The sequence below is a fragment of the Drosophila persimilis genome, unplaced genomic scaffold, assembly GCF_003286085.1.
Source record: "Drosophila persimilis strain 14011-0111.01,24,50 unplaced genomic scaffold, DperRS2 tig00000868-arrow-arrow-pilon, whole genome shotgun sequence".
Classification (NCBI taxonomy): Eukaryota; Metazoa; Arthropoda; class Insecta; order Diptera; family Drosophilidae; genus Drosophila; species Drosophila persimilis.
Window position 1 is genome coordinate 441495 of NW_020825365.1, and position 26905 is coordinate 468399.

General features: G+C 46.2%; 3 protein-coding genes across 7 annotated transcripts; 1 reads left to right on the forward strand and 2 right to left on the reverse strand.

Moving 5' to 3' along the window:
- Nucleotides 1-14147: 14147 nt before the first annotated feature.
- LOC6602985 (protein phosphatase methylesterase 1) lies at nucleotides 14148-16223 on the forward strand. The gene is made up of 6 exons (XM_002028011.2): nucleotides 14148-14316; nucleotides 14397-14595; nucleotides 14684-14793; nucleotides 14851-15162; nucleotides 15230-15451; nucleotides 15511-16223. The coding sequence occupies exons 1-6, from the start codon at nucleotides 14243-14245 to the stop codon at nucleotides 15818-15820; spliced, it is 1227 nt and encodes a 408-aa protein (XP_002028047.1). The 5' UTR covers nucleotides 14148-14242; the 3' UTR covers nucleotides 15821-16223.
- A 46-nt stretch (nucleotides 16224-16269) lies between these two features.
- Nucleotides 16270-17367, reverse strand: LOC6602984 (UPF0193 protein EVG1 homolog). The gene is made up of 3 exons (XM_002028010.2): nucleotides 17067-17367; nucleotides 16624-16995; nucleotides 16270-16563 (listed from the first exon to the last, which is right to left on the reverse strand). Exons 1-3 carry the CDS (start codon nucleotides 17272-17274, stop codon nucleotides 16388-16390), a joined length of 756 nt encoding a protein of 251 aa, XP_002028046.1. The 5' UTR covers nucleotides 17275-17367; the 3' UTR covers nucleotides 16270-16387.
- Nucleotides 17368-18841: 1474 nt separating this feature from the next.
- On the reverse strand, nucleotides 18842-25391 carry LOC6603024 (protein Smaug). Of its 5 annotated transcripts, XM_026993692.1 has the most exons (4): nucleotides 24417-24702; nucleotides 20601-23168; nucleotides 19930-20542; nucleotides 18842-18883 (listed from the first exon to the last, which is right to left on the reverse strand). In XM_026993692.1, exons 2-4 carry the CDS (start codon nucleotides 23054-23056, stop codon nucleotides 18842-18844), a joined length of 3111 nt encoding a protein of 1036 aa, XP_026849493.1. In that variant the 5' UTR covers nucleotides 23057-23168; nucleotides 24417-24702. The 5 variants fall into 5 exon arrangements, with proteins under 5 accessions (XP_026849493.1, XP_026849490.1, XP_026849489.1 ...); XM_026993689.1 differs by lacking the exons at nucleotides 18842-18883; nucleotides 24417-24702 and adding an exon at nucleotides 25325-25391 and having other exon boundaries at nucleotides 19534-20542; XM_026993688.1 differs by lacking the exon at nucleotides 18842-18883 and having other exon boundaries at nucleotides 19534-20542; nucleotides 24417-24703.
- Between the last annotated feature and the right edge of the window lie 1514 nt (nucleotides 25392-26905).

Genomic DNA, 26905 nt, shown 5'->3' on the forward strand with positions numbered 1-26905 from the left:
AGACATGCCGCGGCCCCAATCGGCTGCCGTATAGCAGAGATATAGCGTGCCGAAGAAACCAGTAGTTTAATGATATGCCAATCTTCCGAAGGCTATATCTCAGACAAATGGGGCCAGGTCGGTGGAGGACCAACACTCCCAGGATCGCGAGGATCCCGACTGTCGAGCGGCTCCAAAATCTGGACTACGAAAATGAGGCCGCTTTTTGGCAAATTTAATGATGGTTACATCATGTTTTTTTGCGAAAATCGTGAAGAAGTTTCTGTCCTTTTTTACGATTGCAGTCGATTGGCAGGACTCTGCCGATCACGAAAAGACATGCCGCGGCCCCAATCGGCCCCAATCCCGACTGTCGAGCGGCATCAAAATCTGGACTACGAAAATGAGGCCGCTTTTTGGCAAATTTAATGATGGTTACATCATGTTTTTTTGCGAAAATGGTGAGGAAGGGATTTCCTTTCTTTCGATTGCAGTCGATTGGCAGGACTCTGCCGATCACGAAAAGACATCCCGCGGCCCCATCGGCTGCCGTGTAGCAGAGATATAGCATGCCGAAGAAACCAGTATTTTAATGATATGCCAATCTTCCGAAGGCTATATCTCAGACAAATGGGGCCAGGTCGGTGGAGGACCAACACTCCCAGGATCGCGAGGATCCCGACTGTCGAGCGGCATCAAAATCTGGACTACGAAAATGAGGCCGCTTTTTGGCAAATTTAATGATGGTTACATCATGTTTTTTTGCGAAAATCGTGAAGAAGGGATGTCCTTTTTTACGATTGCAGTCGATTGGCAGGACTCTGCCGATCACGAAAAGACATGCCGCGGCCCCATCGGCTGCCGTGTAGCAGAGATATAGCATGCCGAAGAAACCAGTATTTTAATGATATGCCAATCTTCCAAAGGCTATATCTCAGACAAATGGGGCCAGGTCGGTGGAGGACCAACACTCCCAGGATCGCGAGGATCCCGACTGTCGAGCGGCATCAAAATCTCGAATACGAAAATGAGGCCGCTTTTTGGCAAATTTAATGATGGTTACATCATGTTTTTTTGCGAAAATCGTGAAGAAGGGATGTCCTTTCTTCCGATTGCAGTCGATTGGCAGGACTCTGCCGATCACGAAAAGACATGCTGCGGCCCCAATCGGCTGCCGTATAGCAGAGATATAGCGTGCCGAAGAAACCAGTAGTTTAATGATATGCCAATCTTCCGAAGGCTATATCTCAGAAAAATAGGGCCAGGTCGGTGAAGGACCAACACTCCCAGGATCACGAGGATCCCGACTGTCGAGCGGCATCAAAATCTCGACTACGAAAATGAGGCCGCTTTTTGGCAAATTTAATGATGGTTACATCATGTTTTTCTGCGAAAATCGTGAAGAAGTTTCTGTCCTTTTTTACGATTGCAGTCGATTGGCAGGACTCTGCCGATCACGAAAAGACATGCCGCGGCCCCATCGGCTGCCGTATAGCACAGATATAGCGTGCAGGAGGAACCAGTATATTAATGATATGTCAATCTTCGGAAGGCTATATCTCAGAAAAATAGGGCCAGGTCGGTGAAGGACCAACACTCCCAGGATCGCGAGGATCCCGACTGTCGAGCGGCATCAAAATCTCGACTACGAAAATGAGACCGCTTTTTGGCAAATTTAATGATGGTTACATCATGTTTTTTTGCGAAAATCGTGAAGAAGTTTATGTCCTTTCTTCCGATTGTAGTCGATTGGCAGGACTCTGCCGATCACGAAAAGACATGCTGCGGCCCCAATCGGCTGCCGTATAGCAGAGATGTAGCGTGCCGAAGAAACCAGTATTTTAATGATATGCCAATCTTCCGAAGGCTATATCTCAGAAAAATAGGGCCAGGTCGGTGAAGGACCAACACTCCCAGTATCACGAGGATCCCGACTGTCGAGCGGCATCAAACTCTCGACTACGAAAATGAGGCCGCTTTTTGGCAAATTTAATGATGGTTACATCATGTTTTTCTGCGAAACTCGTGAAGGAGTGGATGTTCTTTTTTACGATTGCAGTCGATTGGCAGGACTCTGCCGATCACGAAAAGACACGCCGCGGCCCCATCGGCTGCCGTATAGCAGAGATATAGCGTGCCGAAGAAACCAGTATTTTAATGATATGCCAATCTTCCGAAGGCTATATCTCAGACAAATGGGGCCAGGTCGGTGGAGGACCAACACTCCCAGGATCGCGAGGATCCCGACTGTCGAGCGGCTCCAAAATCTGGACTACGAAAATGAGGCCGCTATTTGGCAAATTTAATGATGGTTACATCATGTTTTTTTGCGAAAATCGTGAAGAAGGGATGTCCTTTCTTCCGATTGCAGTCGATTGGCAGGACTCTGCCGATCACGAAAAGACATGCTGCGGCCCCAATCGGCTGCCGTATAGCAGAGATATAGCGTGCCGAAGAAACCAGTAGTTTAATGATATGCCAATCTTCCGAAGGCTATATCTCGGAAAAATAGGGCCAGGTCGGTGAAGGACCAACACTCCCAGGATTGCGAGGATCCCGACTGTCGAGCGGCATCAAAATCTGGACTACGAAAATGAGGCCGATTTTTGGCAAATTTAATGATGGTTACATAATTTTTTTTTGCGCAAGTCGTGAAGAAGGGATGTCCTTTCTTTCGATTGCAGTCGATTGGCAGGACTCTGCCGATCACGAAAAGAAATGCTGCGGCCCCATTCGGCTGCCGTATAGCAGAGATATAGCAAGCCGAAGAAACCAGTAGTTTGATGATATGCCAATCTTCCGAAGGCTATATCTCAGAAAAATAGGGCCAGGTCGGTGAAGGACCAACACTCCCAGGATTGCGAGGATCCCGACTGTCGAGCGGCATCAAAATCTCGACTACGACAATGAGGCCGCTTTTTGGCAAATTTAGTAATGGATACATCATGTTTTTCTGCGAAAATCGTGAGGGAGTGGATGTCCTTTTTTACGATTGCAGTCGATTGGCAGGACTCTGCCGATTACGAAAAGACATGCCACGGCCCCATCGGCTGCCGTATAGCAGAGATATAGCGTGCCGAAGAAACCAGTAGTTTAATGATATGCCAATCTTCCGAAGGCTATATCTCGGAAAAATAGGGCCAGGTCGGTGAAGGAGCAACACTCCCAGGATCGCGAGGATCCCGACTGTCGAGCGGCATCAAAATCTCGACTACGACAATGAGGCCGCTTTTTGGCAAATTTAGTAATGGATACATCATGTTTTTCTGCGAAAATCGTGAGGGAGTGGATGTCCTTTTTTACGATTGCAGTCGATTGGCAGGACTCTGCCGATTACGAAAAGACATGCCGCGGCCCCATCGGCTGCCGTATAGCAGAGATATAGCGTGCCGAAGAAACCAGTATTTTAATGATATGCCAATCTTCCGAAGGCTATATCTCAGAAAAATGGGGCCAGGTCGGTGAAGGACCAACACTCCCTGGATCGCGAGGATCCCGACTGTCGAGCGGCATCAAAATCTGGACTACGAAAATGAGGCCGCTTTTTGGCAAATTTAATGATGGTTACATCATCTTTTTTTGCGAAAATCGTGAAGGAGTGGATGTCCTTTTTTACGATTGCAGTCGATTGGCAGGACTCTGCCGATTACGAAAAGACATGCCGCGGCCCCATCGGCTGCCGTATAGCAGAGATATAGCGTGCCGAAGAAACCAGTATTTTAATGATATGCCAATCTTCCCAAGCCTATATCTCAGAAAAATGGGGCCAGGTCGGTGAAGGACCAACACTCCCAGGATCGCGAGGATCCCGACTGTCGAGCGGCATCAAAATCTGGACTACGAAAATGAGGCCGCTTTTTGGCAAATTTAATGATGGTTATCCTTTTTGACGATTGCAGTCGATTGGCAGGACTCTGCCGATCACGAAAAGACTTGCCGCGGCCCCATCGGCTGCCGTATAGCAGAGATATAGCGTGCCGAAGAAACCAGTATTTTAATGATATGCCAATCTTCCGAAGGCTATATCTCAGAAAAATGGGGCCAGGTCGGTGAAGGACCAACACTCCCAGGATCGCGAGGATCCCGACTGTCGAGCGGCATCAAAATCTGGACTACGAAAATGAGGCCGCTTTTTGGCAAATTTAATGATGGTTACATCATCTTTTTTTGCGAAAATCGTGAAGGAGTGGATGTTCTTTTTTACGATTGCAGTCGATTGGCAGGACTCTGCCGATCACGAAAAGACATGCTGCGGCCCCAATCGGCTGCCGTATAGCAGAGATATAGCGTGCCGAAGAAACCAGTAGTTTAATGATATGCCAATCTTCCGAAGGCTATATCTCGGAAAAATAGGGCCAGGTCGGTGAAGGAGCAACACTCCCAGGATCGCGAGGATCCCGACTGTCGAGCGGCATCAAAATCTGGACTACGAAAATGAGGCCGCTTTTTGGCAAATTTAATGATGGTTACATCATCTTTTTTTGCGAAAATCGTGAAGAAGGGATGTCCTTTCTTCCGATTGCAGTCGATTGGCAGGACTCTGCCGATCACGAAAAGACATGCCGCGGCCCCATCGGCTGCCGTATAGCAGAGATATAGCGTGCAGAAGGAACCAGTATTTTAATGATATGCCAATCTTCCGAAGGCTATATCTCAGAAAATTAGGGCCAGGTCGGTGAAGGACCAACACTCCCAGTATCACGAGGATCCCGACTTTCGAGCGGCATCAAAATCTCGACTACGAAAATGAGGCCGCTTTTTGGCAAATTTAATGATGGTTACATCATGTTTTGTTGCAAAAATCGTGAAGAAGTGGATGTCCTTTTTTCCGATTGCAGTCGATTTTCAGGACTCTGCCGATCACGAAAAGACATGCTGCGGCCCCAATCGGCTGCCGTATAGCAGAGATATAGCGTGCCAAAGAAACCAGTAGTTTAATGATATGCCAATCTTCCGAAGGCTATATCTCAGAAAAATAGGGCCAGGTCGGTGAAGGACCAACACTCCCAGGATTGCGAGGATCCCGACTGTCGAGCGGCATCAAAATCTGGACTACGAAAATGAGGCCGCTTTTTGGCAAATTTAATGATGGTTACATCATGTTTTTTTGCGAAAATCGTGAAGAAGTGGATGTCCTTTTTTCCGATTGCAGTCGCTTGGCAGGACTCTGCCGATCACGAAAAGACATGCCGCGGCCCCATCGGCTGCCGTATAGCAGAGATATAGCGTGCCAAAGAAACCAGTAGTTTAATGATATGCCAATCTTCCGAAGGCTATATCTCAGAAAAATAGGGCAAGGTCGGTGAAGGACCAACACTCCCAGGATTGCGAGGATCCCGACTGTCGAGCGGCATCAAAATCTGGACTACGAAAATGAGGCCGCTTTTTGGCAAATTTAATGATGGTTACATCATGTTTTTTTGCGAAAATCGTGAAGAAGTTGATGTCCTTTTTTCCGATTGCAGTCGATGGGTAGGACTCTGCCGATCACGAAAAGACATGCCGCGGCCCCATCGGCTGCCGTATAGCACAGATATAGCGTGCAGGAGGAACCAGTATTTTAATGATATGCCAATCTTCCGAAGGCTATATCTCAGAAAAATAGGGCCAGGTCGGTGAAGGACCAACACTCCCAGGATTGCGAGGATCCCGACTGTCGAGCGGCATCAAAATCTGGACTACGAAAATGAGGCCGCTTTTTGGCAAATTTAATGATGGTTACATCATCTTTTTTTGCGAAAATCGTGAAGAAGGGATGTCCTTTCTTCCGATTGCAGTCGATTGGCAGGACTCTGCCGATCACGAAAAGACATGCCGCGGCCCCATCGGCTGCCATATAGCAGATATATAGCGTGCCGAAGAAACCAGTATTTTAATGATATGTCAATCTTCGGAAGGCTATATCTCAGAAAAATAGGGCCAGGTCGGTGAAGGACCAACACTCCCAGGATTGCGAGGATCCCGACTGTCGAGCGGCATAAAAATCTGGACTACGAAAATGAGGCCGCTTTTTGGCAAATTTAATGATGGTTACATCATGTTTTTTTGCGAAAATCGTGAAGAAGTTGATGTCCTTTTTTCCGATTGCAGTCGATTGGCAGGACTCTGCCGATCACGAAAAGACATGCCGCGGCCCCATCGGCTGCCGTATAGCAGAGATATAGCGTGCCAAAGAAACCAGTAGTTTAATGATATGCCAATCTTCCGAAAGCTATATCTCAGAAAAATAGGGCCAGGTCGGTGAAGGACCAACACTCCCAGGATTGCGAGGATCCCGACTGTCGAGCGGCATCAAAATCTGGACTACGAAAATGAGGCTGCTTTTTGGCAAATTTAATGATGGTTACATCATGTTTTTTTGCGAAAATCGTGAAGAAGTGGATGTCCTTTTTTCCGATTGCAGTCGATTGGCAGGACTCTGCCGATCACGAAAAGACATGCCGCGGCCCCATCGGCTGCCGTATAGCAGAGATATAGCGTGCAGAAGGAACCAGTATTTTAATGATATGCCAATCTTCCGAAGGCAATATCTCCGAAAATTAGGGCCAGGTCGGTGAAGGACCAACACTCCCAGGATCGCGAGGATCCCAACTGTCGAGCGGCATCAAAATCTCGACTACGAAAATGAGGCCGCTTTTTGGCAAAATTTAATGATGGTTTCATCATGTTATTTTGCGAAAATCTCGAGGGAGCTGATGTCCTTTTTTGCGATTGCAGTCGATTGGCAGGACTCTGCCGATGACGAAAAGACATGACGCATCCCCATCGGCTGCCGTATAGCAGAGATGTAGCGTGCCGAAGAAACCAGTATTTTATTGATATGCCAATCTTCGGAAGGCTATATCTCTGAAAAATAGGGCCAGGTCGGTGAAGCAGCAACACTCCCAGGATCGCGAGGATCCCGACTGTCGAGCGGCATCAAAATCTCGACTACGAAAATGAGGTCGCTTTTTGGCAAATTTAATGATGGTTACATCATGTTTTGTTGCAAAAATCGTGAAGAAGTGGATGTCCTTTTTTCCGATTGCAGTCGATTGGCAGGACTCTGCCGATCACGAAAAGACATGCCGCGGCCCCATCGGCTGCCGTGTAGCAGAGATATAGCATGCCGAAGAAACCAGTATTTTAATGATATGCCAATCTTCGGAAGGCTATATCTCAGACAAATGGGGCCAGGTCGGTGGAGGACCAACACTCCCAGGATCGCGAGGATCCCGACTGTCGAGCGGCATCAAAATCTGGACTACGAAAATGAGGCCGCTTTTTGGCAAATTTAATGATGGTTACATCATGTTTTTTTGCGAAAATCGTGAAGAAGTGGATGTCCTTTTTTCCGATTGCAGTCGATTGGCAGGACTCTGCCGATCACGAAAAGACATGCCGCGGCCCCATCGGCTGCCGTATAGCAAAGATATAGCGTGCAGAAGGAACCAGTATTTTAATGATATGCCAATCTTCCGAAGGCAATATCTCCGAAAATTAGGGCCAGGTCGGTGAAGGACCAACACTCCCAGGATCGCGAGGATCCCGACTGTCGAGCGGCATCAAAATCTCGACTACGAAAATGAGGCCGCTTTTTGGCAAAATTTAATGATGGTTTCATCATGTTATTTTGCGAAAATCTCGAGGGAGCTGATGTCCTTTTTTGCGATTGCAGTCGATTGGCAGGACTCTGCCGATCACGAAAAGACATGACGCATCCCCATCGGCTGCCGTATAGCAGAGATGTAGCGTGCCGAAGAAACCAGTATTTTAATGATATGCCAATCTTCCGAAGGCTATATCTCAGACAAATGGGGCCAGGTCGGTGGAGGACCAACACTCCCAGGATCGCGAGGATCCCGACTGTCGAGCGGCATCAAAATCTCGAATACGAAAATGAGGCCGCTTTTTGGCAAATTTAATGATGGTTACATCATGTTTTTTTGCGAAAATCGTGAAGAAGGGATGTCCTTTCTTCCGATTGCAGTCGATTGGCAGGACTCTGCCGATCACGAAAAGACATGCTGCGGCCCCAATCGGCTGCCGTATAGCAGAGATATAGCGTGCCGAAGAAACCAGTAGTTTAATGATATGCCAATCTTCCGAAGGCTATATCTCAGAAAAATAGGGCCAGGTCGGTGAAGGACCAACACTCCCAGGATCACGAGGATCCCGACTGTCGAGCGGCATCAAAATCTCGACTACGAAAATGAGGCCGCTTTTTGGCAAATTTAATGATGGTTACATCATGTTTTTCTGCGAAAATCGTGAAGAAGTTTCTGTCCTTTTTTACGATTGCAGTCGATTGGCAGGACTCTGCCGATCACGAAAAGACATGCCGCGGCCCCATCGGCTGCCGTATAGCACAGATATAGCGTGCAGGAGGAACCAGTATATTAATGATATGTCAATCTTCGGAAGGCTATATCTCAGAAAAATAGGGCCAGGTCGGTGAAGGACCAACACTCCCAGTATCACGAGGATCCCGACTGTCGAGCGGCATCAAACTCTCGACTACGAAAATGAGGCCGCTTTTTGGCAAATTTAATGATGGTTACATCATGTTTTTCTGCGAAACTCGTGAAGGAGTGGATGTTCTTTTTTACGATTGCAGTCGATTGGCAGGACTCTGCCGATCACGAAAAGACACGCCGCGGCCCCATCGGCTGCCGTATAGCAGAGATATAGCGTGCCGAAGAAACCAGTATTTTAATGATATGCCAATCTTCCGAAGGCTATATCTCAGACAAATGGGGCCAGGTCGGTGGAGGACCAACACTCCCAGGATCGCGAGGATCCCGACTGTCGAGCGGCTCCAAAATCTGGACTACGAAAATGAGGCCGCTATTTGGCAAATTTAATGATGGTTACATCATGTTTTTTTGCGAAAATCGTGAAGAAGGGATGTCCTTTCTTCCGATTGCAGTCGATTGGCAGGACTCTGCCGATCACGAAAAGACATGCTGCGGCCCCAATCGGCTGCCGTATAGCAGAGATATAGCGTGCCGAAGAAACCAGTAGTTTAATGATATGCCAATCTTCCGAAGGCTATCTCTCAGAAAAATAGGGCCAGGTCGGTGAAGGACCAACACTCCCAGGATCACGATGATCCCGACTGTCGAGCGGCATCAAAATCTGGACTACGAAAATGAGGCCGATTTTTGGCAAATTTAATGATGGTTACATAATTTTTTTTTGCGCAAGTCGTGAAGAAGGGATGTCCTTTCTTTCGATTGCAGTCGATTGGCAGGACTCTGCCGATCACGAAAAGAAATGCTGCGGCCCCATTCGGCTGCCGTATAGCAGAGATATAGCGAGCCGAAGAAACCAGTAGTTTGATGATATGCCAATCTTCCGAAGGCTATATCTCAGAAAAATAGGGCCAGGTCGGTGAAGGACCAACACTCCCAGGATTGCGAGGATCCCGACTGTCGAGCGGCATCAAAATCTCGACTACGACAATGAGGCCGCTTTTTGGCAAATTTAGTAATGGATACATCATGTTTTTCTGCGAAAATCGTGAGGGAGTGGATGTCCTTTTTTACGATTGCAGTCGATTGGCAGGACTCTGCCGATTACGAAAAGACATGCCACGGCCCCATCGGCTGCCGTATAGCAGAGATATAGCGTGCCGAAGAAACCAGTAGTTTAATGATATGCCAATCTTCCGAAGGCTATATCTCGGAAAAATAGGGCCAGGTCGGTGAAGGAGCAACACTCCCAGGATCGCGAGGATCCCGACTGTCGAGCGGCATCAAAATCTCGACTACGACAATGAGGCCGCTTTTTGGCAAATTTAGTAATGGATACATCATGTTTTTCTGCGAAAATCGTGAGGGAGTGGATGTCCTTTTTTACGATTGCAGTCGATTGGCAGGACTCTGCCGATTACGAAAAGACATGCCGCGGCCCCATCGGCTGCCGTATAGCAGAGATATAGCGTGCCGAAGAAACCAGTATTTTAATGATATGCCAATCTTCCGAAGGCTATATCTCAGAAAAATGGGGCCAGGTCGGTGAAGGACCAACACTCCCTGGATCGCGAGGATCCCGACTGTCGAGCGGCATCAAAATCTGGACTACGAAAATGAGGCCGCTTTTTGGCAAATTTAATGATGGTTACATCATCTTTTTTTGCGAAAATCGTGAAGGAGTGGATGTTCTTTTTTACGATTGCAGTCGATTGGCAGGACTCTGCCGATCACGAAAAGACATGCTGCGGCCCCAATCGGCTGCCGTATAGCAGAGATATAGCGTGCCGAAGAAACCAGTATTTTAATGATATGCCAATCTTCCGAAGGCTATATCTCAGAAAAATGGGGCCAGGTCGGTGAAGGACCAACACTCCCAGGATCGCGAGGATCCCGACTGTCGAGCGGCATCAAAATCTGGACTACGAAAATGAGGCCGCTTTTTGGCAAATTTAATGATGGTTATCCTTTTTGACGATTGCAGTCGATTGGCAGGACTCTGCCGATCACGAAAAGACTTGCCGCGGCCCCATCGGCTGCCGTATAGCAGAGATATAGCGTGCCGAAGAAACCAGTATTTTAATGATATGCCAATCTTCCGAAGGCTATATCTCAGAAAATTAGGGCCAGGTCGGTGAAGGACCAACACTCCCAGTATCACGAGGATCCCGACTTTCGAGCGGCATCAAAATCTCGACTACGAAAATGAGGCCGCTTTTTGGCAAATTTAATGATGGTTACATCATGTTTTGTTGCAAAAATCGTGAAGAAGTGGATGTCCTTTTTTCCGATTGCAGTCGATTGGCAGGACTCTGCCGATCACGAAAAGACATGCTGCGGCCCCAATCGGCTGCCGTATAGCAGAGATATAGCGTGCCAAAGAAACCAGTAGTTTAATGATATGCCAATCTTCCGAAGGCTATATCTCAGAAAAATAGGGCCAGGTCGGTGAAGGACCAACACTCCCAGGATTGCGAGGATCCCGACTGTCGAGCGGCATCAAAATCTGGACTACGAAAATGAGGCCGCTTTTTGGCAAATTTAGTAATGGTTACATCATGTTTTTCTGCGAAAATCGTGAGGGAGTGGATGTCCTTTTTTACGATTGCAGTCGATTGGCAGGACTCTGCCGATTACGAAAAGACATGCCGCGGCCCCATCGGCTGCCGTATAGCAGAGATATAGCGTGCCGAAGAAACCAGTATTTTAATGATATGCCAATCTTCCGAAGGCTATATCTCAGAAAAATGGGGCCAGGTCGGTGAAGGACCAACACTCCCAGGATCGCGAGGATCCCGACTGGCGAGCGGCATCAAAATCTGGACTACGAAAATGAGGCCGCTTTTTGGCAAATTTAATGATGGTTACATCATCTTTTTTTGCGAAAATCGTGAAGGAGTGGATGTTCTTTTTTACGATTGCAGTCGATTGGCAGGACTCTGCCGATCACGAAAAGACATGCTGCGGCCCCAATCGGCTGCCGTATAGCAGAGATATAGCGTGCCGAAGAAACCAGTAGTTTAATGATATGCCAATCTTCCGAAGGCTATATCTCGGAAAAATAGGGCCAGGTCGGTGAAGGAGCAACACTCCCAGGATCGCGAGGATCCCGACTGTCGAGCGGCATCAAAATCTGGACTACGAAAATGAGGCCGCTTTTTGGCAAATTTAATGATGGTTACATCATCTTTTTTTGCGAAAATCGTGAAGAAGGGATGTCCTTTCTTCCGATTGCAGTCGATTGGCAGGACTCTGCCGATCACGAAAAGACATGCCGCGGCCCCATCGGCTGCCGTATAGCAGAGATATAGCGTGCAGAAGGAACCAGTATTTTAATGATATGCCAATCTTCCGAAGGCTATATCTCAGAAAATTAGGGCCAGGTCGGTGAAGGACCAACACTCCCAGTATCACGAGGATCCCGACTTTCGAGCGGCATCAAAATCTCGACTACGAAAATGAGGCCGCTTTTTGGCAAATTTAATGATGGTTACATCATGTTTTGTTGCAAAAATCGTGAAGAAGTGGATGTCCTTTTTTCCGATTGCAGTCGATTTTCAGGACTCTGCCGATCACGAAAAGACATGCTGCGTCCCCAATCGGCTGCCGTATAGCAGAGATATAGCGTGCCAAAGAAACCAGTAGTTTAATGATATGTCAATCTTCGGAAGGCTATATCTCAGAAAAATAGGGCCAGGTCGGTGAAGGACCAACACTCCCAGGATTGCGAGGATCCCGACTGTCGAGCGGCATCAAAATCTGGACTACGAAAATGAGGCCGCTTTTTGGCAAATTTAATGATGGTTACATCATGTTTTTTTGCGAAAATCGTGAAGAAGTGGATGTCCTTTTTTCCGATTGCAGTCGATTGGCAGGACTCTGCCGATCACGAAAAGACATGCCGCGGCCCCATCGGCTGCCGTATAGCACAGATATAGCGTGCAGGAGGAACCAGTATTTTAATGATATGCCAATCTTCCGAAGGCTATATCTCAGAAAAATAGGGCCAGGTCGGTGAAGGACCAACACTCCCAGGATTGCGAGGATCCCGACTGTCGAGCGGCATCAAAATCTGGACTACGAAAATGAGGCCGCTTTTTGGCAAATTTAATGATGGTTACATCATCTTTTTTTGCGAAAATCGTGAAGAAGGGATGTCCTTTCTTCCGATTGCAGTCGATTGGCAGGACTCTGCCGATCACGAAAAGACATGCCGCGGCCCCATCGGCTGCCATATAGCAGATATATAGCGTGCCGAAGAAACCAGTATTTTATTGATATGTCAATCTTCGGAAGGCTATATCTCAGAAAAATAGGGCCAGGTCGGTGAAGCAGCAACACTCCCAGGATCGCGAGGATCCCGACTGTCGAGCGGCATCAAAATCTCGACTACGAAAATGAGGTCGCTTTTTGGCAAATTTAATGATGGTTACATCATGTTTTGTTGCAAAAATCGTGAAGAAGTGGATGTCCTTTTTTCCGATTGCAGTCGATTGGCAGGACTCTGCCGATCACGAAAAGACATGCTGCGGCCCCAATCGGCTGCCGTATAGCAGAGATATAGCGTGCAAAAAAAAACCAATATATATTGCTTTGCCCAACTAAGAGTTCGTGAGGGTCTATCTCGGCGAAATAAGTCCAGATCGGCGAAAAGCCTACTTTCCCAGAATCGTGGGGATCCAGACTGTCGTTCGGCATCAAATCCACTTATCCAATCCGCTCGTCCGCTGCTCCTCCGTGTGCGATTCCGCCGTAAATCCTCATCCTATCCTGGGTCTTCCTGCGGGCCATTGTCATGATGAAACTGCTGTTTCAAATCAGCTTTGAAAACAGAGCTTTAATTCGTATTAAATGAAATAGATATTCAAACATGCATACCACCGGTTGACAAGCAACAAGAGTTCATTTCATGTTCACTCACGTTTTGTGCTTTGGCCGTTTTCGATTAAACCTTATTTTATAGCAATCCCATAAAGCAAGCCAATCTTGTGGAAAATGTATTCATCAATCGAATAAAGTTATGTGTTCAGGTTAGAGGGTTCCAGTTAACTAGTAATTTTAAACTGAATATCAAAATCGATGAAATGAATTCCGATCATGAACAGAGAACGATTAGCCTGTTGTCGACCAGGGGGGTGTTGAAATATTCCCACGAAAATTATGAAACTTGCATAATTTTGACGCAGCTCAGATGAAAAATTGGATTTTTAAGTATATTTTTTGGTATATTTTGGAAAAAGAATTTTATATTTCCTAAAGTTCTGACCGTATATTTAATATCCATATAAATCCGTGGTCCAGTGTGACCCATTACGGTATTTTGAATACTTTTCGGTATTTTTTGAGGTCAAAATTGAACCGACGGTATATCGGTATATAATGGTATATTTTGTCAATTTCGACAATCTATTTTTCCTTTTCAACGTTATATAGAAATCCAATAAAAGCAAGTGGTTAAGTTAAGCCAGTCAATTAGAAAATTGATTCATTAATCGGATAAAACTATGTGGCATGGCTAAGTGTTCTATATAGCTTAGAATATTCTACGGAAGATCAAAAACGAGGAAAATGTAAACTACAACCGTATATTTACGGTATATTTTGAAAATGAGGCGGTATGTTTCGGTATATTTCTGAGGGTCGGACGGTATATTTTATCGATAAGTCCGCGGTCACACTGCTACTGACTACGACAAGAAGTAAATAAGTTTGAAAACGCGTAAAAGCTTGGGAAAAGCAGAAAACAAAGTCCTGCACTTGAGATAAAAGATTCCCAATTGTGGCTTTTATTGCGGAGACAATCGAGCGCAATGTCGAACTTACAGCGAACCATGCTCAAGGGCAAATTGCCACCCACCATTCCTAGCGGGCGCATTGGTAGAGCGTAAGTTTTTGCTAGGATGCTGCTGCCTGCGTGGGAGGGAGGGAGTAGTATAGATTAATACCCAAATTGGTTAATTACAGAGACTCCTTCAAGAAGTCGCGCATACGTGACTACAAGCCGGGCATGTGGAACGAGTTCTTTGCCGAAAAGGAGGATGTCACGGTGGATGAGCAGCGAACTTTTCGTGTCTATCGCACCAAGAAGCCCGAGAAGCCGGGCCCCGTTCTATTGCTACTACATGGCGGCGGTTACTCGGCACTTACCTGGGCGCACTTTTGTGTATGTATTCCGCAGCTGTTTTGCCTTGGCGTTCTGACTGCGTGTCTGGGATATGGGATGATAATTCCATTATTCATTTAATTTGCAGTCCGAGGTGACGAGCATGATACACTGCCAGTGCCTGTGCATTGACCTGCGAGGCCACGGTGATAGCAAGGTGGGCGACGAGGATGACCTCTCGGCAGATACGTTGTCAAAGTGAGTACCACCTTGACCTCTGTTCAGTGGTCGTTTTTATTGATTTTTTGACCCTAGGGATATTGGCGATTTGATTCTTAAACTGTATCCAGAAGAAGTGCCACAACTCTTTGTGGTCGGCCACTCCATGGGAGGCGCCATTGCAGTCCATTTTGCTTCTATGGCATTGGTGCCCAATTTAATCGGCATTACCGTCATCGATGTGGTTGAGGGAACTGCCATGGAGGCGCTCGCCAGCATGCAAAGCTTCCTCCGCTCCCGTCCAAAGTATTTCCAGAGTATTCCCAATGCCATCGAATGGTGCATAAGAAGCGGACAGGTGCGCAATGTGGACAGTGCCAAAGTCTCAATGCCCGGGCAGATAATCAAGTGAGTGCTCCATAGTGTGTTCCATAGCCATTTCTCATAAATGTCTGACCGAATCGCCCATTTCCAGCTGTACAACGAATCAACTGGCAACGAATGACCTGCCACTACCCGATGATGTGCTGGAGGAGGCGCATCACTCGAGCATGTTTCCAAATCCGTTCAGCATTTCCGAAGATGAAGAAGTTTCGCCTCCGGGCGATGGTGAGGAAGGCAGCGCCGACGGTGAAGCAGCTGGCACCGAATTTAAGAAACCCACCACGACCAAAGAGGCCACTGAAGCTGCCAAGAAGTAAGTTAAACCCTAAGCACACACACGTACACAAGTCTTTTAACCCACTTTTCCTTCAGTTACACCTGGCGCATTGATCTCTCAAAGTCAGAGAAGTACTGGGTGGGCTGGTTCTCAGGCCTGAGCGACAAGTTTCTGAACCTTCGATTGCCCAAGCAACTTTTGTTGGCCAGCATCGATGGGTTAGATAGGACCTTGACAGTTGGCCAAATGCAGGGTCGCTTCCAAATGCAAGTCTTGGCACGCTGCGGGCATGCCGTGCACGAGGACCGCCCACACGAAGTTGCCGAAGTCATTAGCGGCTACTTGATACGCAATCGTTTCGCAGAGGCAGCTGGTGAATTCCGCTGCCACATGCCATCTTGTTGAGCGAATCGCGATGGTCGTATCTATGGCTGAGCACAAGCAGAGTTCACAAATATTTTTTTGAATGTATCATTAAACTTTGAACTAACAGATGCGTTCATAAAGTATATATATATATACAAAAACAAGAGGTAGAGCGTAGGAACAGGTACATACATATATATTTAGCCGTATATTCTATATATGCAGATATACGTATACTTCAGTAATTTATTCGATATTTTTAATTAAATCTATGAATTTTTATTATCGTACTTTATACTCATTTTGCCAAAAAAAATCGCAAGCAGAAGAATTCATTGAGTTCGGGCTTCTTAAATTGTTAAAATGTGTGTGTATTAAATATGTGCCAGATCGAAAGAAATTTTAACGAAATCGAAATTATACGAATGCTAAAAGGTTGAATAAAGCTATTATTAATCAAATGTTAACCGAAAATTCCAGCAAAATTATCAATTTGGAATGTACACAATATATTGGCATTTATTGAATTGGTTCTATTCGCTTCTGGGTGCCCTATAGGGTCAAAAGCAACATTTAACACATAGATTATATAACAGATTAACACAGTTAGTCGACGAAACGGTAGCCACCCACAGACTTCATCTTAATCTTGGACTCCAAGGCCTGGATGCGATGCAAGCGCTCGGCTATCTGATCGCGAATCTCTGGGCGATATTTCTTGCCCTGCCCCAACGATTCCATTTCGGTCAGCCACATGGCCCGTTCGTTGATCTGATCGAGGACTGCAAAGTAAACGGATGAGTAATGATTCTACTTAGGTACGAGCCAGTTTCTCCGCTTACGTTCGTTAATGATATCCTCCTCTGTTACGAGTGGCTCCTCACGGGGACGTCGCAACGGCTTCACGGCCGGATCGGCCAGATGTGTGCCAGCCATTGTGAACTGCAGCTGGGACTTGGCCTTCTCTCCGGCCATGCGATTGTCTGTGGGTGGGCGATAGTAGGTCGTCTTGTAGGCACCACTGGCCTCAATCTGGCGCAGATTCTTGCGCTTGGCGTTGCGAGCGCGATCGAGAATGGCCAACGTCTCCTTGTCCGGGTCATTGTTGGTGTTTGGACGTGGTGGCTTGGGCAACGGCAATGGCTCCCCATTGCGCAGACTCTCATCGATTTGCTTACGCATCAATATGGACATCTTGGACTCCTTAACGAGCACTAAGGAAATTCGAAACCAGTAGTAAAAACCGACCATACGGGTAATGGCAGTCGCGTCTAATGACACTTACGACGGATTAAATCAGAGGTCTCCTTGCTATACTTCACTTTGGTCGAGTGAAAGGCTCCAGCACCCCCCGGTGCAATGCGCTCACTTGGCCACATGGGCAACTTTTCTGTGCTGCCTTGTGCGCCAACCGCCTGTTGGTCTTCCTGCTCCACCATCAAGGCACCTGGCAGCGCCTTCAGATGCACATTGTTATAGCGATGTCGGCTCATTCTGTAAATCTAGAAAATTTTGCTTGGGACAAATTGTAGAATATTGTTGAACGTTTTCGTGTGCTGGCTAGCTTCGATATAAAGGTTCCCAGTCGAGTCGAGTTTGTTTTACCCCAAACAACAGGGAAGTTGGACGCATGGCAACCTGCGTTGTTCGGTTGTTAGGGTATCGAATCAAATAAACAGTGAGAGCGATTTTAAATCTCGAAATAATTTATTTAAAATAAATATATGGTAGGTATTGTATGTGTGTATATGTGTAGGGTAGGTACACTCTTGATTGGGGGCTCACATTTGATAAGCTGCAGGCCCTTCTCTTTCTCTCTCTCCCTCCCTCTCCCTACCTTTCTCTCTCTCTCTCTAATTCGCCAAACATTCAAAATGCCACCTGCCTCTTAACCGATCCGTAGTGGCAGTTTACAATCTTTAACTTGAAATTTTACAATAGTTTTGCGGATAACTTTGAACTCTCTATTTTCGCTAGTTTGCAATATACATTTACATTTATTTATTTAGGCTGCTTTCGGCTTTCTGTTACTCCTCTGGCCGTACATTATTTCGTTTCTTTTATTTTGTTGTTTTGGTTTTTATACATAAAAGCATTTTCGAGTTACAATAAGTTTGCGAAACTATGGACAAACAGTGATAATGAGGAAAAAAAAAAATTTTTTAAGCAAGCTTACAGTTTGATCAGCTTTTTGTACAATAAAATAAACATAGGCTACGCGGTACTGCGTATCTTAGGGTATTTTTTTTTTTGGCTGCCGTATCATTTTAGCTCTGCCCGTCTTATGCTTAGGATGCGACCTACAGACGCAGTACATACTGGTATGTATAAATATTAAAAAAAACCAACTAAAACATGCCGTTTTTACAAATAAACAATTGACTAATACGAAAAAAATAATTAATCGTAGAGTTACAGTTACATATAAATCAATGAATACAAATGACAATGATCTCATGAACGTCCGTCCGGCTGCATGTGCAACACGGTGTCCGACAACACGTACATGGTGGGTAAGGGGTATGGGGTAGGGGTTGGGAGCTTACGCTTACTTATACAAAATACAATATATAGCTCCGATCGATTCACCAACTTAAAAACGCAAACATTGAAACATTTCGAAACCTATTCGAAGGTTGGTTTGGTTTTTGGTTTGTTTGTAGTTATACGGTGTTCAGCAAATATATTCCATTAAATTTAAAATAAATTATGTGCATGTGTATATGTATATAAACACATACCATCCGTTATATGGGAGTTCTACTTCATTCAGCAAGCAAGGTGTTTTGATTCGCTCAAACATTTCTCAATTCTCCTTTTTCCTTTCACATTTCTCAATTTTCAGTCCCTTTCCTCCTTCCAGCTCTCCTCCTTTTCTTTCCTAGTGTTTATAATTGCGAAAAAGTAATCTTAGTCAGTCTCATGGTCACGATGCAGAGTTCACTATGTAAATTTTTACTAAATAAACGATTTCTTTTGTCGTCTTCTTGCCGGGGGATCGGATCTGTTATCGTTTGGCGAAGTGGTTCGTGTTTGTGTGCTTGGATATTGATGTGTGGTTTAGAATAGCGTAAAATGTTGATCAAATTTGGCCAAATTTTCCTACATAGAGAGAAGTGATAGTGGTGTGATATAGTGTATGTGTTGTGTGTTCTGTGTGGGATTGGGGCGTGGCTTGTTAGTTGAACTACAAATGGCGACAACATTTACAAAACTTAAACATTAATAACATTGGCCGCTACAGAGGCATCTCTGCTGCCCGCCAGATAGCTGGCCGAGCCCGGGCGCAGGCACAGACGCAGGCTTCGTTAGGGAGTTCGTTCATTGGGGGAGGCGCGAAAGCAGCTAGAGCTCTTGTCACAGCTCCAACGGCCAGCCGTTGGGCAGCGGGAGGGGCTCCGGGCACCGCCAGCGCGGCAGACACGACACACAGAGGAGCCCTGGCACACAACTCAAAACTTAACATTTAAACAAACTAGCAGAGCTTACAAACTAAAAACGATTACAAAAATTGCATGGGCTGTGGGCTCTGGTGGGTGGAGGGTGGGCGGGGCGGGGTGGTGTGTGTGTGTGTGTGGGGGGGTGGCGAAACAACGAGCATTACAATTAGACGCGACACGACACAAACATATAAGCGAATTTCTTACAGAACTAGATATAAAAACACATTCATTTTCGTTTATGAAATCAATCTTCAAAACGCAGTGAACACAAAAACTGCCACAAAATCATCGCTGAGCGAGCGAGTTGGCTCAGTTCATTGCCTGTTCAGTCATTTGGCGGCACAACGTCTCGAGCTGTTCCAGGCTCTTAAAATCGTTCATTTTATATTCGTGCGGCGCCATGCTTAGGCTAATCAACTGATGCTGCGGCTGGGACAGGCAATGATCTGCAGTGTGATTGTTGTTCTTGCTGCTCTGTTGGCAGAGAGTGTTGCTGCAGGCCCCTCCACTGCCGCCACCACCACCAGGACATGGGCACAGACAGCTGCCACTGCCCACTGCAGCGGCAGCAGCCGCCAGCAACTGCAGCTGTTGCTGGTTAATCAAATTGTTGTTCAGTATGTTGTTGTTATTGTTGTTGTTGATTAAAATTTGTGGTGGATGCTGATGATCGCTGTGTTGCGACTCCTGACTCTGACTACTAACCATCACCACGGCGGCCATGGTCTTCTTTGGATGTTGCTCCGAACTGGACACTCCACCATTTCCGTTCGCGCTAAGACCGTTTAGGCTTGGCTTGCGTGGCTGCTGCTGACTCCTTGAATCCATGACCAGACTATCGTTGGAGCCGTTGGTGTTGGTGGTAAGCACCCCCTGGCCCGGCTTGAAGACCATTTGCTGCGGCTGCTGTGGCCCACCAGTTACCAAAATGAGGTTGTTCAGCGATCGACGATGCGACTGCGGTGGCGTCTGCTGCGGTAAGGCCGGGAAATGGTTGTGCTGCTGAAGCATCTGCTGCATTTGCTGGGCATGGTGATGCGACTTGGGTGGCTGCTGCTGCTGTTGGTGATTGCTCATGAAGCTGGGATATGAAGAACTCTTATACTGCGGCTGATGCGACGGACCGCCGTAGCCGTTGTACTCAAATTGCTGTAGCGGCGGTGGCGGTGGTTGTTGTTGCTGCTGCTGCTGGTGATGCGGCAGGGGATGCTGCAGGCAGTTCAGGGAGAAATTCAACATGTCATTAGAGTTCTTCCGATTGTTAATCCTATCACTGCTGCCATTCTTGGGATCACACTTGCGAGTCTTGCCATTCCATCTAAAACATAGATTAATTAGAATACTAGAAAGAATTAAATAGTATGATTGAAAAGCACCTGGGTTTGTTGATGTTGCCGCCAGTGGGTACGCCGGGAGTCTTCACATGGTGCAGCTTTGAAACCATTGAGATTTTCAGCTTGGACAGCTTAAACTTGAGTTCCTTGAGTTGGTTGGCATGGTTCATGAATGCCTCGTTATGAATAGAACGATCAAGTATCCACATGAACACACCCATTGTTTCATCGTCCTGGACACAGTAGGGATCCGCCTGGACGGCATTGCTGACCAGGTCGATGACCTTGAGGAAGCGATGACCAATGTTCTCCTCCAGTGGCCCCATAGACTCCACGGGTTTCATTGGCGTCAGCACAATGTGTGTTAGCTCCTCGACAGCCGTACTGAGCTTAATCTGTCCCGCGTGCAGATCCTGCTCCACCCTGCTGAGGATGTGGGCACGCTCCTTCAGCTTGTCAATGCAGAGGGCCAGCTTATGGGAGGCACCCTTTGTGACACCCACGCTCTGGAGGAATTCCTCTGTAATCATCAGCATCTCCTCGTAGGTCATGTTCTTGAACAGCTCAATGTATTTGTGAAGCCGTAGGGACTTCAGCCAGAGGCCTATCCCCGACATGCCCACATTGCGGGTCTGGAACTTGATGTAGCCGGGCTTGAACTCGTCCAGCCGCGTATCGGAGCCACTGTTCGCCAAAGCTCCGCGCTGATGCTCAATGGAGAGAGAGAAACTCCTCGGTTTGTTGGCAAACTGGGCCAGATTCTCTGTGGAGTTGGAGCAGTTGTCGTTGACCGTGATCACTGACGAGTTGAATGAGGATGAGCAGCTGGAGATTGTTTGAGTGGTCAAGCTGTTGGAGCGCCGCGTCTTCAGGGCTGCTATTTTGCTGTCCAGACTCCAGCGATTGATGTCACCAAACTGATCGCCCACATTACCCATCAATATCGAGGCGTAGGGCAGTTGTGGACCTGACGGAGGCGGTTGCAACAGCTGTTGATGATGTGAGGTGGGAGGCTGCAAGCGATCATTTAGTATTATGTTTATGAGATTACTTCGGGCTTCTTTTTCTATTACCTGCTGACAGAGATTGCTTATGCCGCTGGCCTCACCCACATCTGCCATAATGGGGGGCTCAAAGTCGAGGATTTCCGTGCCATTCTTGCTGAATGACGTGTCATGGTCTTCGGTGCCACCGATGCCAAGCATTGAGCCCGCTGCCGCTCCCGCCACGACGCTGTTGACCAGCAAGGAGCTGCTGTCCAGCGACAGGCCTAAGCTATTCTGACTAGAAGCTAATTCGTTCAGGGTAATACCATTTAAATTATCACAGAGTGGATTAATCGATCCGCTGGAGCCCCCGCTGCCTCGCCAGTCGCCGCCGGTGAGTTTGTGCTGCTGCTGTTGCTGCTTGCTGGGCGGGGCAATCGTTTGCCAGTCATTGCTGCGCGACGATCGCGAGCTGCTAGTGGTGCACAAGCTGCTCCCTAGGTTACTCAGTGATGAAGAGGCCACCGAAGAGCAGGAGGCCGCCGAAGAACTAGCTGCCGATGAGCTGCCCGTGGAGCTGGTTCCTGCGACCAGTTGTGGCGAGGGCTGCAGGAAGTAGCTGCGATTCGTAAGACCAGCGGCGGCTGCCTGAATGTGGTCCTCGAGGTGTCGCAGCCAAATGTTTAACGATCGTCGATCTTCGCTGCTTATGGCCGGATGAATGAGCAAGTAGGAGAAGATCTGTTGCACCAGCTCCGTGGGCACAATCTGCTGCATGGTGTCCTTGACAGCAGCCGGAATCAGGGCCATGTATATAAGTTTGGCCTCATCGTTGCCCGGCTTCAGCAGCGGCAGCATGTTCAGCACCTCGTGGAGTATATCCTCCTTGCGGGCATACAGCTTCCTCTCATCACACTGCGAGGAGGTTGTGATCTGAAAATCGCTGCCATAGCACGGCATCGAGTCCTTGTCGGAGGAGGAGGAGGACATGCCATCCAGCACATCGCAGGGCTGAAACGTCTTGTATGCATTCAGCAGGTTCTGCAAGTAGACCGGATTGTTGGCATTGATGTCGATGACCACGCTGCTTAGATTCGTCTGCGAGGTCCCCAGATTCTGTGTCAAATTGTTGTCGATCGAATACTGAAGGAACTTGAGGCTCGGGTAGCGCAGACGCTTTAGCAGCGCGTACATGACGACGGTTCGCTCGCAGTCGTTCCACTTCTCGAAGAGATTTGTCACTGTGGTCACCTGCTCGCAGAACAGCGCGTTAGCCGGCTGATGAGGATTGGAATTGCAGTTGCTGTTGGCAATGGTATTGGTATGGGTGGTATGCATTTGTGTTGCGCCTGTTTTCGCGGGCGTTGTCGTAGATGTGGCCTCCTTGTGGGAGTGTGTCTGTGTGGGTGTGGAGGTTTTGGGCTGCATATCGTTTAATGCACTGTTGGAGTTTGTGTTGCTGTCGATGCCGCAGGACATCGCGTTGTCTGTTGTGCCAGTTGAGTACTTCATCTCGTTGTTATTTCGGTTTTTAGTTTCTTCCGTTTTTAGGAATATGTTAAGTGGGGTTTGTGTTGATATTTCAACTGTGGCGGCTTCTTTGTTGGATTATTTGGTTGCGTTACTGCAAAAGAAATATGTATATACGTTACTGAGTGCTAAACCAATTTATGTAGAGTACGCCTAGCCTACTGATCCGAATCGGTCTGTATCCCCAGCCACGTGATCAGATCAAACAATTTCTCATATTTTCCAAGAATTTGTCACCTGTTGCTGATGTTGTTGTTTTGGCACTTGGGCGATAATAAAATAAACCCCAAGCCACCGTCTCACAGCCGCAAACACATCTCAAAAGTTAATCAAATCAATTTTTTCGCTAATTTAATAAATTTACCAGCCAAGCGACAGCAACAACAAGAGCAGCAAAGCCGCAGCACCGGCGGCTACAATAGTAATCTATCTGTAATTGGCAAAAGGGAAATTAGCATTCGCCATGGGTCCGTCCGGCCCTCGATCGGGGGCTTATCAGGGCAACAAATGAACACCAAGCAAATACATAACACCTTCGACAACTTGCTTTTCGCAATCGATAGTAAATCAATAAAATGGCAAATAATTTAATTTAAATAGGAAATCATTAGAATTAAATTTCTTTATGCCAAAGCGACCAAAGAGAACAGAACAGTGAAGGAAGGGGAGGGGTAGTCGTTAAGTGTGAGGCCCTGCTGTAGTCGTCGAGAAGTTTGGTTAGGTTTTTTGCAGTTCGCACTTTTCATTTAATTTCCATTGCTTTTGTGTGCTCATTTCGAATCTTGTTTCTGCTGCCTGCCTTTGCTTTTGCGACTTTCTTCGATTTTTTTTTCTTTTCTGCTTTTGCTATCTACTGTTATACATTAAAGCCGAGGCGACGCACCCCGCTCCACTTCTCTACCAGCTGCGCTCTTAGCAATGCAGAGCTGTTTCTGTATTGGTACGTATGGGGTTCGTGTGTGTGTGGTGTAAGCAGACATTAAAACATAACGGGGCCCAATTACTGTATTAAATGCGGAGCTGGGGAATTTACCGATGTTTACTTTTTTATATTTAACTTTTTGGATGAAATTTCACATTTCTTGTTGTTTAATTGTTGCCAATTTTTGCACCATTACATTTAATATGATGAGAGAGAGGGAGATGGAGAACTTATCTCACGCTGCAAACTAACGGTAAATATGCATTGCCGATCCAATCTTTGAGGTTATGTTAGTTCCTAACCGGCTTTGAATAACTGCAATATTCCTAAAGTTCAATAAACGATCGTATCACACACACACACTCACACAGACACACAGATCCTTCCACTCTCTGGGGGGGAATTTGAAACCAAACTCACAATGCGGCGTCGTTGTTTGTCGAATATTGTGCCTGTTCAGCAACCGCGATCGCAGTCGTTTTGCATGTTTTACTTATTTCTTTGCATGCACAATATAAATTTGATTATCTGTAGTTGAGCAAATACACAATACAGAGAGGGAACTAGACGCCACGGAAAACAGTTTGTATTAAATAAACGAAGATGAGAACTGAACTGAATTAAGAAATGCTGCAACGACAAGCGGTGGCGGCTCGCAACAGACAGCAGGCACTCTGTGGAGCACTGAGGAGGATGGACCGGCAGGCAGAGTGACGAGATGATGGCGAATGATTTGGCGCTGGCGTCAGCAGAGAGTGTGTGGCGTTTTAGAAAATGGTGGAGCTTGCGAAAATCAAGGAGAGAGCGAAACGGGAAAGGGAACGGACACGGGCACGGGTACGAAGCGCGCCTTTTTTTTTGAGAGACCTTGCCTGCGAGTGTGTGTGAGTGTGACACACTGAGAATGCATGGCATTGCAATGCAAAGAAGGCAAAAATTGCGGCAAATTACATGGGAGAGAGAGAACGTTACAGGGCGGCAGGCAGGGAGGAATTCGCTCTCCTACTCTCTTCCCGCAGTCCGATGCTGTCGACGTCGCTGCTGCTGGCTCTGGCTTTGCATACAATAGTTTTCCTTTTCTTTCCGTTCCGTCTTTTGGTCTGGTCTGGTCCGTGATGGAGAGGTATGGGAGGAGCAGGCGGTTTGTTGTTTTCACCACAGACACACGCACACACACACACACACAACTCGCACAACATATATATTAGCTCCCAAAATCACGCCCCACCCACCTAACCATGGTCTCGTCGTTGTCGGCCAGACAACAAAAATACATAGCTACACTATACAACTGCGCTTGTGCCAAAATCGTTCTATTTTTCAATTACCTTTCTGCTTTCTATTCGCCTGCTGCAAACCTTGAAATTATTTTCTGTTGCAATTCACAGATTTGATTGCTTGGAAACACGAAATTTAAGCATATTTCGCTAATGTGATATGCTATCAGAGCGCACATTTATTAATTTATAATTTTCACCTTCGCTGTATGTGTGTGTGTATTTTTTATTAGCACTTTCTGGCTGCTGTTTTTGTTGTTTTTGCTAAATCATAACTACACATCGCCTTTTTTAGCCACATTTGCTGCGCATTGACGCAACGTGTTTTTTTTTGCCAAGTCGCGATAGAGAATTCCACACAACTGCTGTTGCATGTGGTTATATGAACATTCTTGCCGTTTATTCCATATTTTCAGCAATTAATTAATTATTTATTTCCGAACGCAACGCTTGTAGACTATGCAAATCAGCTGTGCAGTGTGACCGCGACTTATCGATCAAATATACCGTCCGACCGTCAGAAATATACCGAAACATCTCATTTAAAAAATATACCGTAAATATACTGACGAATTCAAGTTTTATGTTACATATTCCTCGTTTTTTATCTTTCGTGGAATTTTCACAGCTATATAGAATTATCCGATAATTTTATCCGATTACTTGACCGGCACATTAAATACTTGGCCCTTGATTGTTTTTGCCTTAATTTTTGTTGCTCAACAACAATATAGCGACTCGTATGATGGAAACCCGAGCTTAGCCCACATAAGCCCCCTATATTTAAATAGTTCAACTACTCAAGGTAAATGGCGGAAAATATTAACAATTGTACATTCTTATAGATCCATCCTATCCTTCCCTTTAACTTGCCAAACCCCACGAATCTTTCATATGAACTGCGCTAAAATGATTACCCCCTTGGCTTATAATAGGTTAATAGTTCTCCGGCAAGCATTGAAACCATATTGCTTAATTTTGATGTTCCGTCAAATATAATAAGCTACATAGAACAGTTAGCCATGCCCACATAAATTTATACGGTTCATGAATAATTTTTCTACTTAACTGGCTTATTCTAAATACTTGCTTTTATTGCATTTTGCGTGAAAAAGGTTTTTTTTTTCAAAATCGGAGGTTGTAGACGATATGATACGATACGATAAGAACGTACACATTTCCATTATGTACTTAATATGTAGGAAACGTGTAGTTACAATGTAAGACATGTATTAAGATTAAAATTTTGTTGACCTTCTTTGCTTAAACCTTATTTAATAAACAATAAAATAAAAAGGATTGATATCAGCCTTGTAGTCTTGTAGAAAATATACTTATCAGTCGACCAAAATAATGTGTTCAGGGCTGAGGGTTCTAGATAGCGACTAATATTTAACTGAATATAAAAATCAAGAAATATAATTTTCGATCATAGACAGAGATCGATTTTGTAAATCAGTGAGTTATAAAATACACTCCACGAAAATGATAAAACTTAAAAAGTATTCTTTTCCACGGCTTTACTAAAGTTGTTCGCATGTTTAAATAGAGGGGGTTAAGTGGGCTAAGTTCGAGCGAACCATAAATCCTCGGTCACACTGTTGCAGAAGGAAAATGAAAATTGTTATTGGA

What these genes read in the sequence shown, in the direction of transcription:
- LOC6602985 (XM_002028011.2), top strand. Translation starts at nt 14,243, where the DNA reads ATGTCGAACTTACAGCGAACCATGCTCAAGGGCAAATTGCCACCCACC. An exon ending in AGCGGGCGCATTGGTAGAGC is followed by an intron (nt 14,317 to 14,396) that starts GTAAGTTTTTGC and finishes GGTTAATTACAG; the next exon opens with AGACTCCTTCAAGAAGTCGC. An exon ending in TTACCTGGGCGCACTTTTGT is followed by an intron (nt 14,596 to 14,683) that starts GTATGTATTCCG and finishes TTTAATTTGCAG; the next exon opens with TCCGAGGTGACGAGCATGAT.
- LOC6602984 (XM_002028010.2), bottom strand. Translation starts at nt 17,274, where the DNA reads ATGAGCCGACATCGCTATAACAATGTGCATCTGAAGGCGCTGCCAGGT. An exon ending in GACCTCTGATTTAATCCGTC is followed by an intron (nt 16,996 to 17,066) that starts GTAAGTGTCATT and finishes GAATTTCCTTAG; the next exon opens with TGCTCGTTAAGGAGTCCAAG. An exon ending in GGAGGATATCATTAACGAAC is followed by an intron (nt 16,564 to 16,623) that starts GTAAGCGGAGAA and finishes TTTACTTTGCAG; the next exon opens with TCCTCGATCAGATCAACGAA.
- LOC6603024 (XM_026993689.1), bottom strand. Translation starts at nt 23,056, where the DNA reads ATGAAGTACTCAACTGGCACAACAGACAACGCGATGTCCTGCGGCATC. An exon ending in GGCAACATCAACAAACCCAG is followed by an intron (nt 20,543 to 20,600) that starts GTGCTTTTCAAT and finishes TCTATGTTTTAG; the next exon opens with ATGGAATGGCAAGACTCGCA.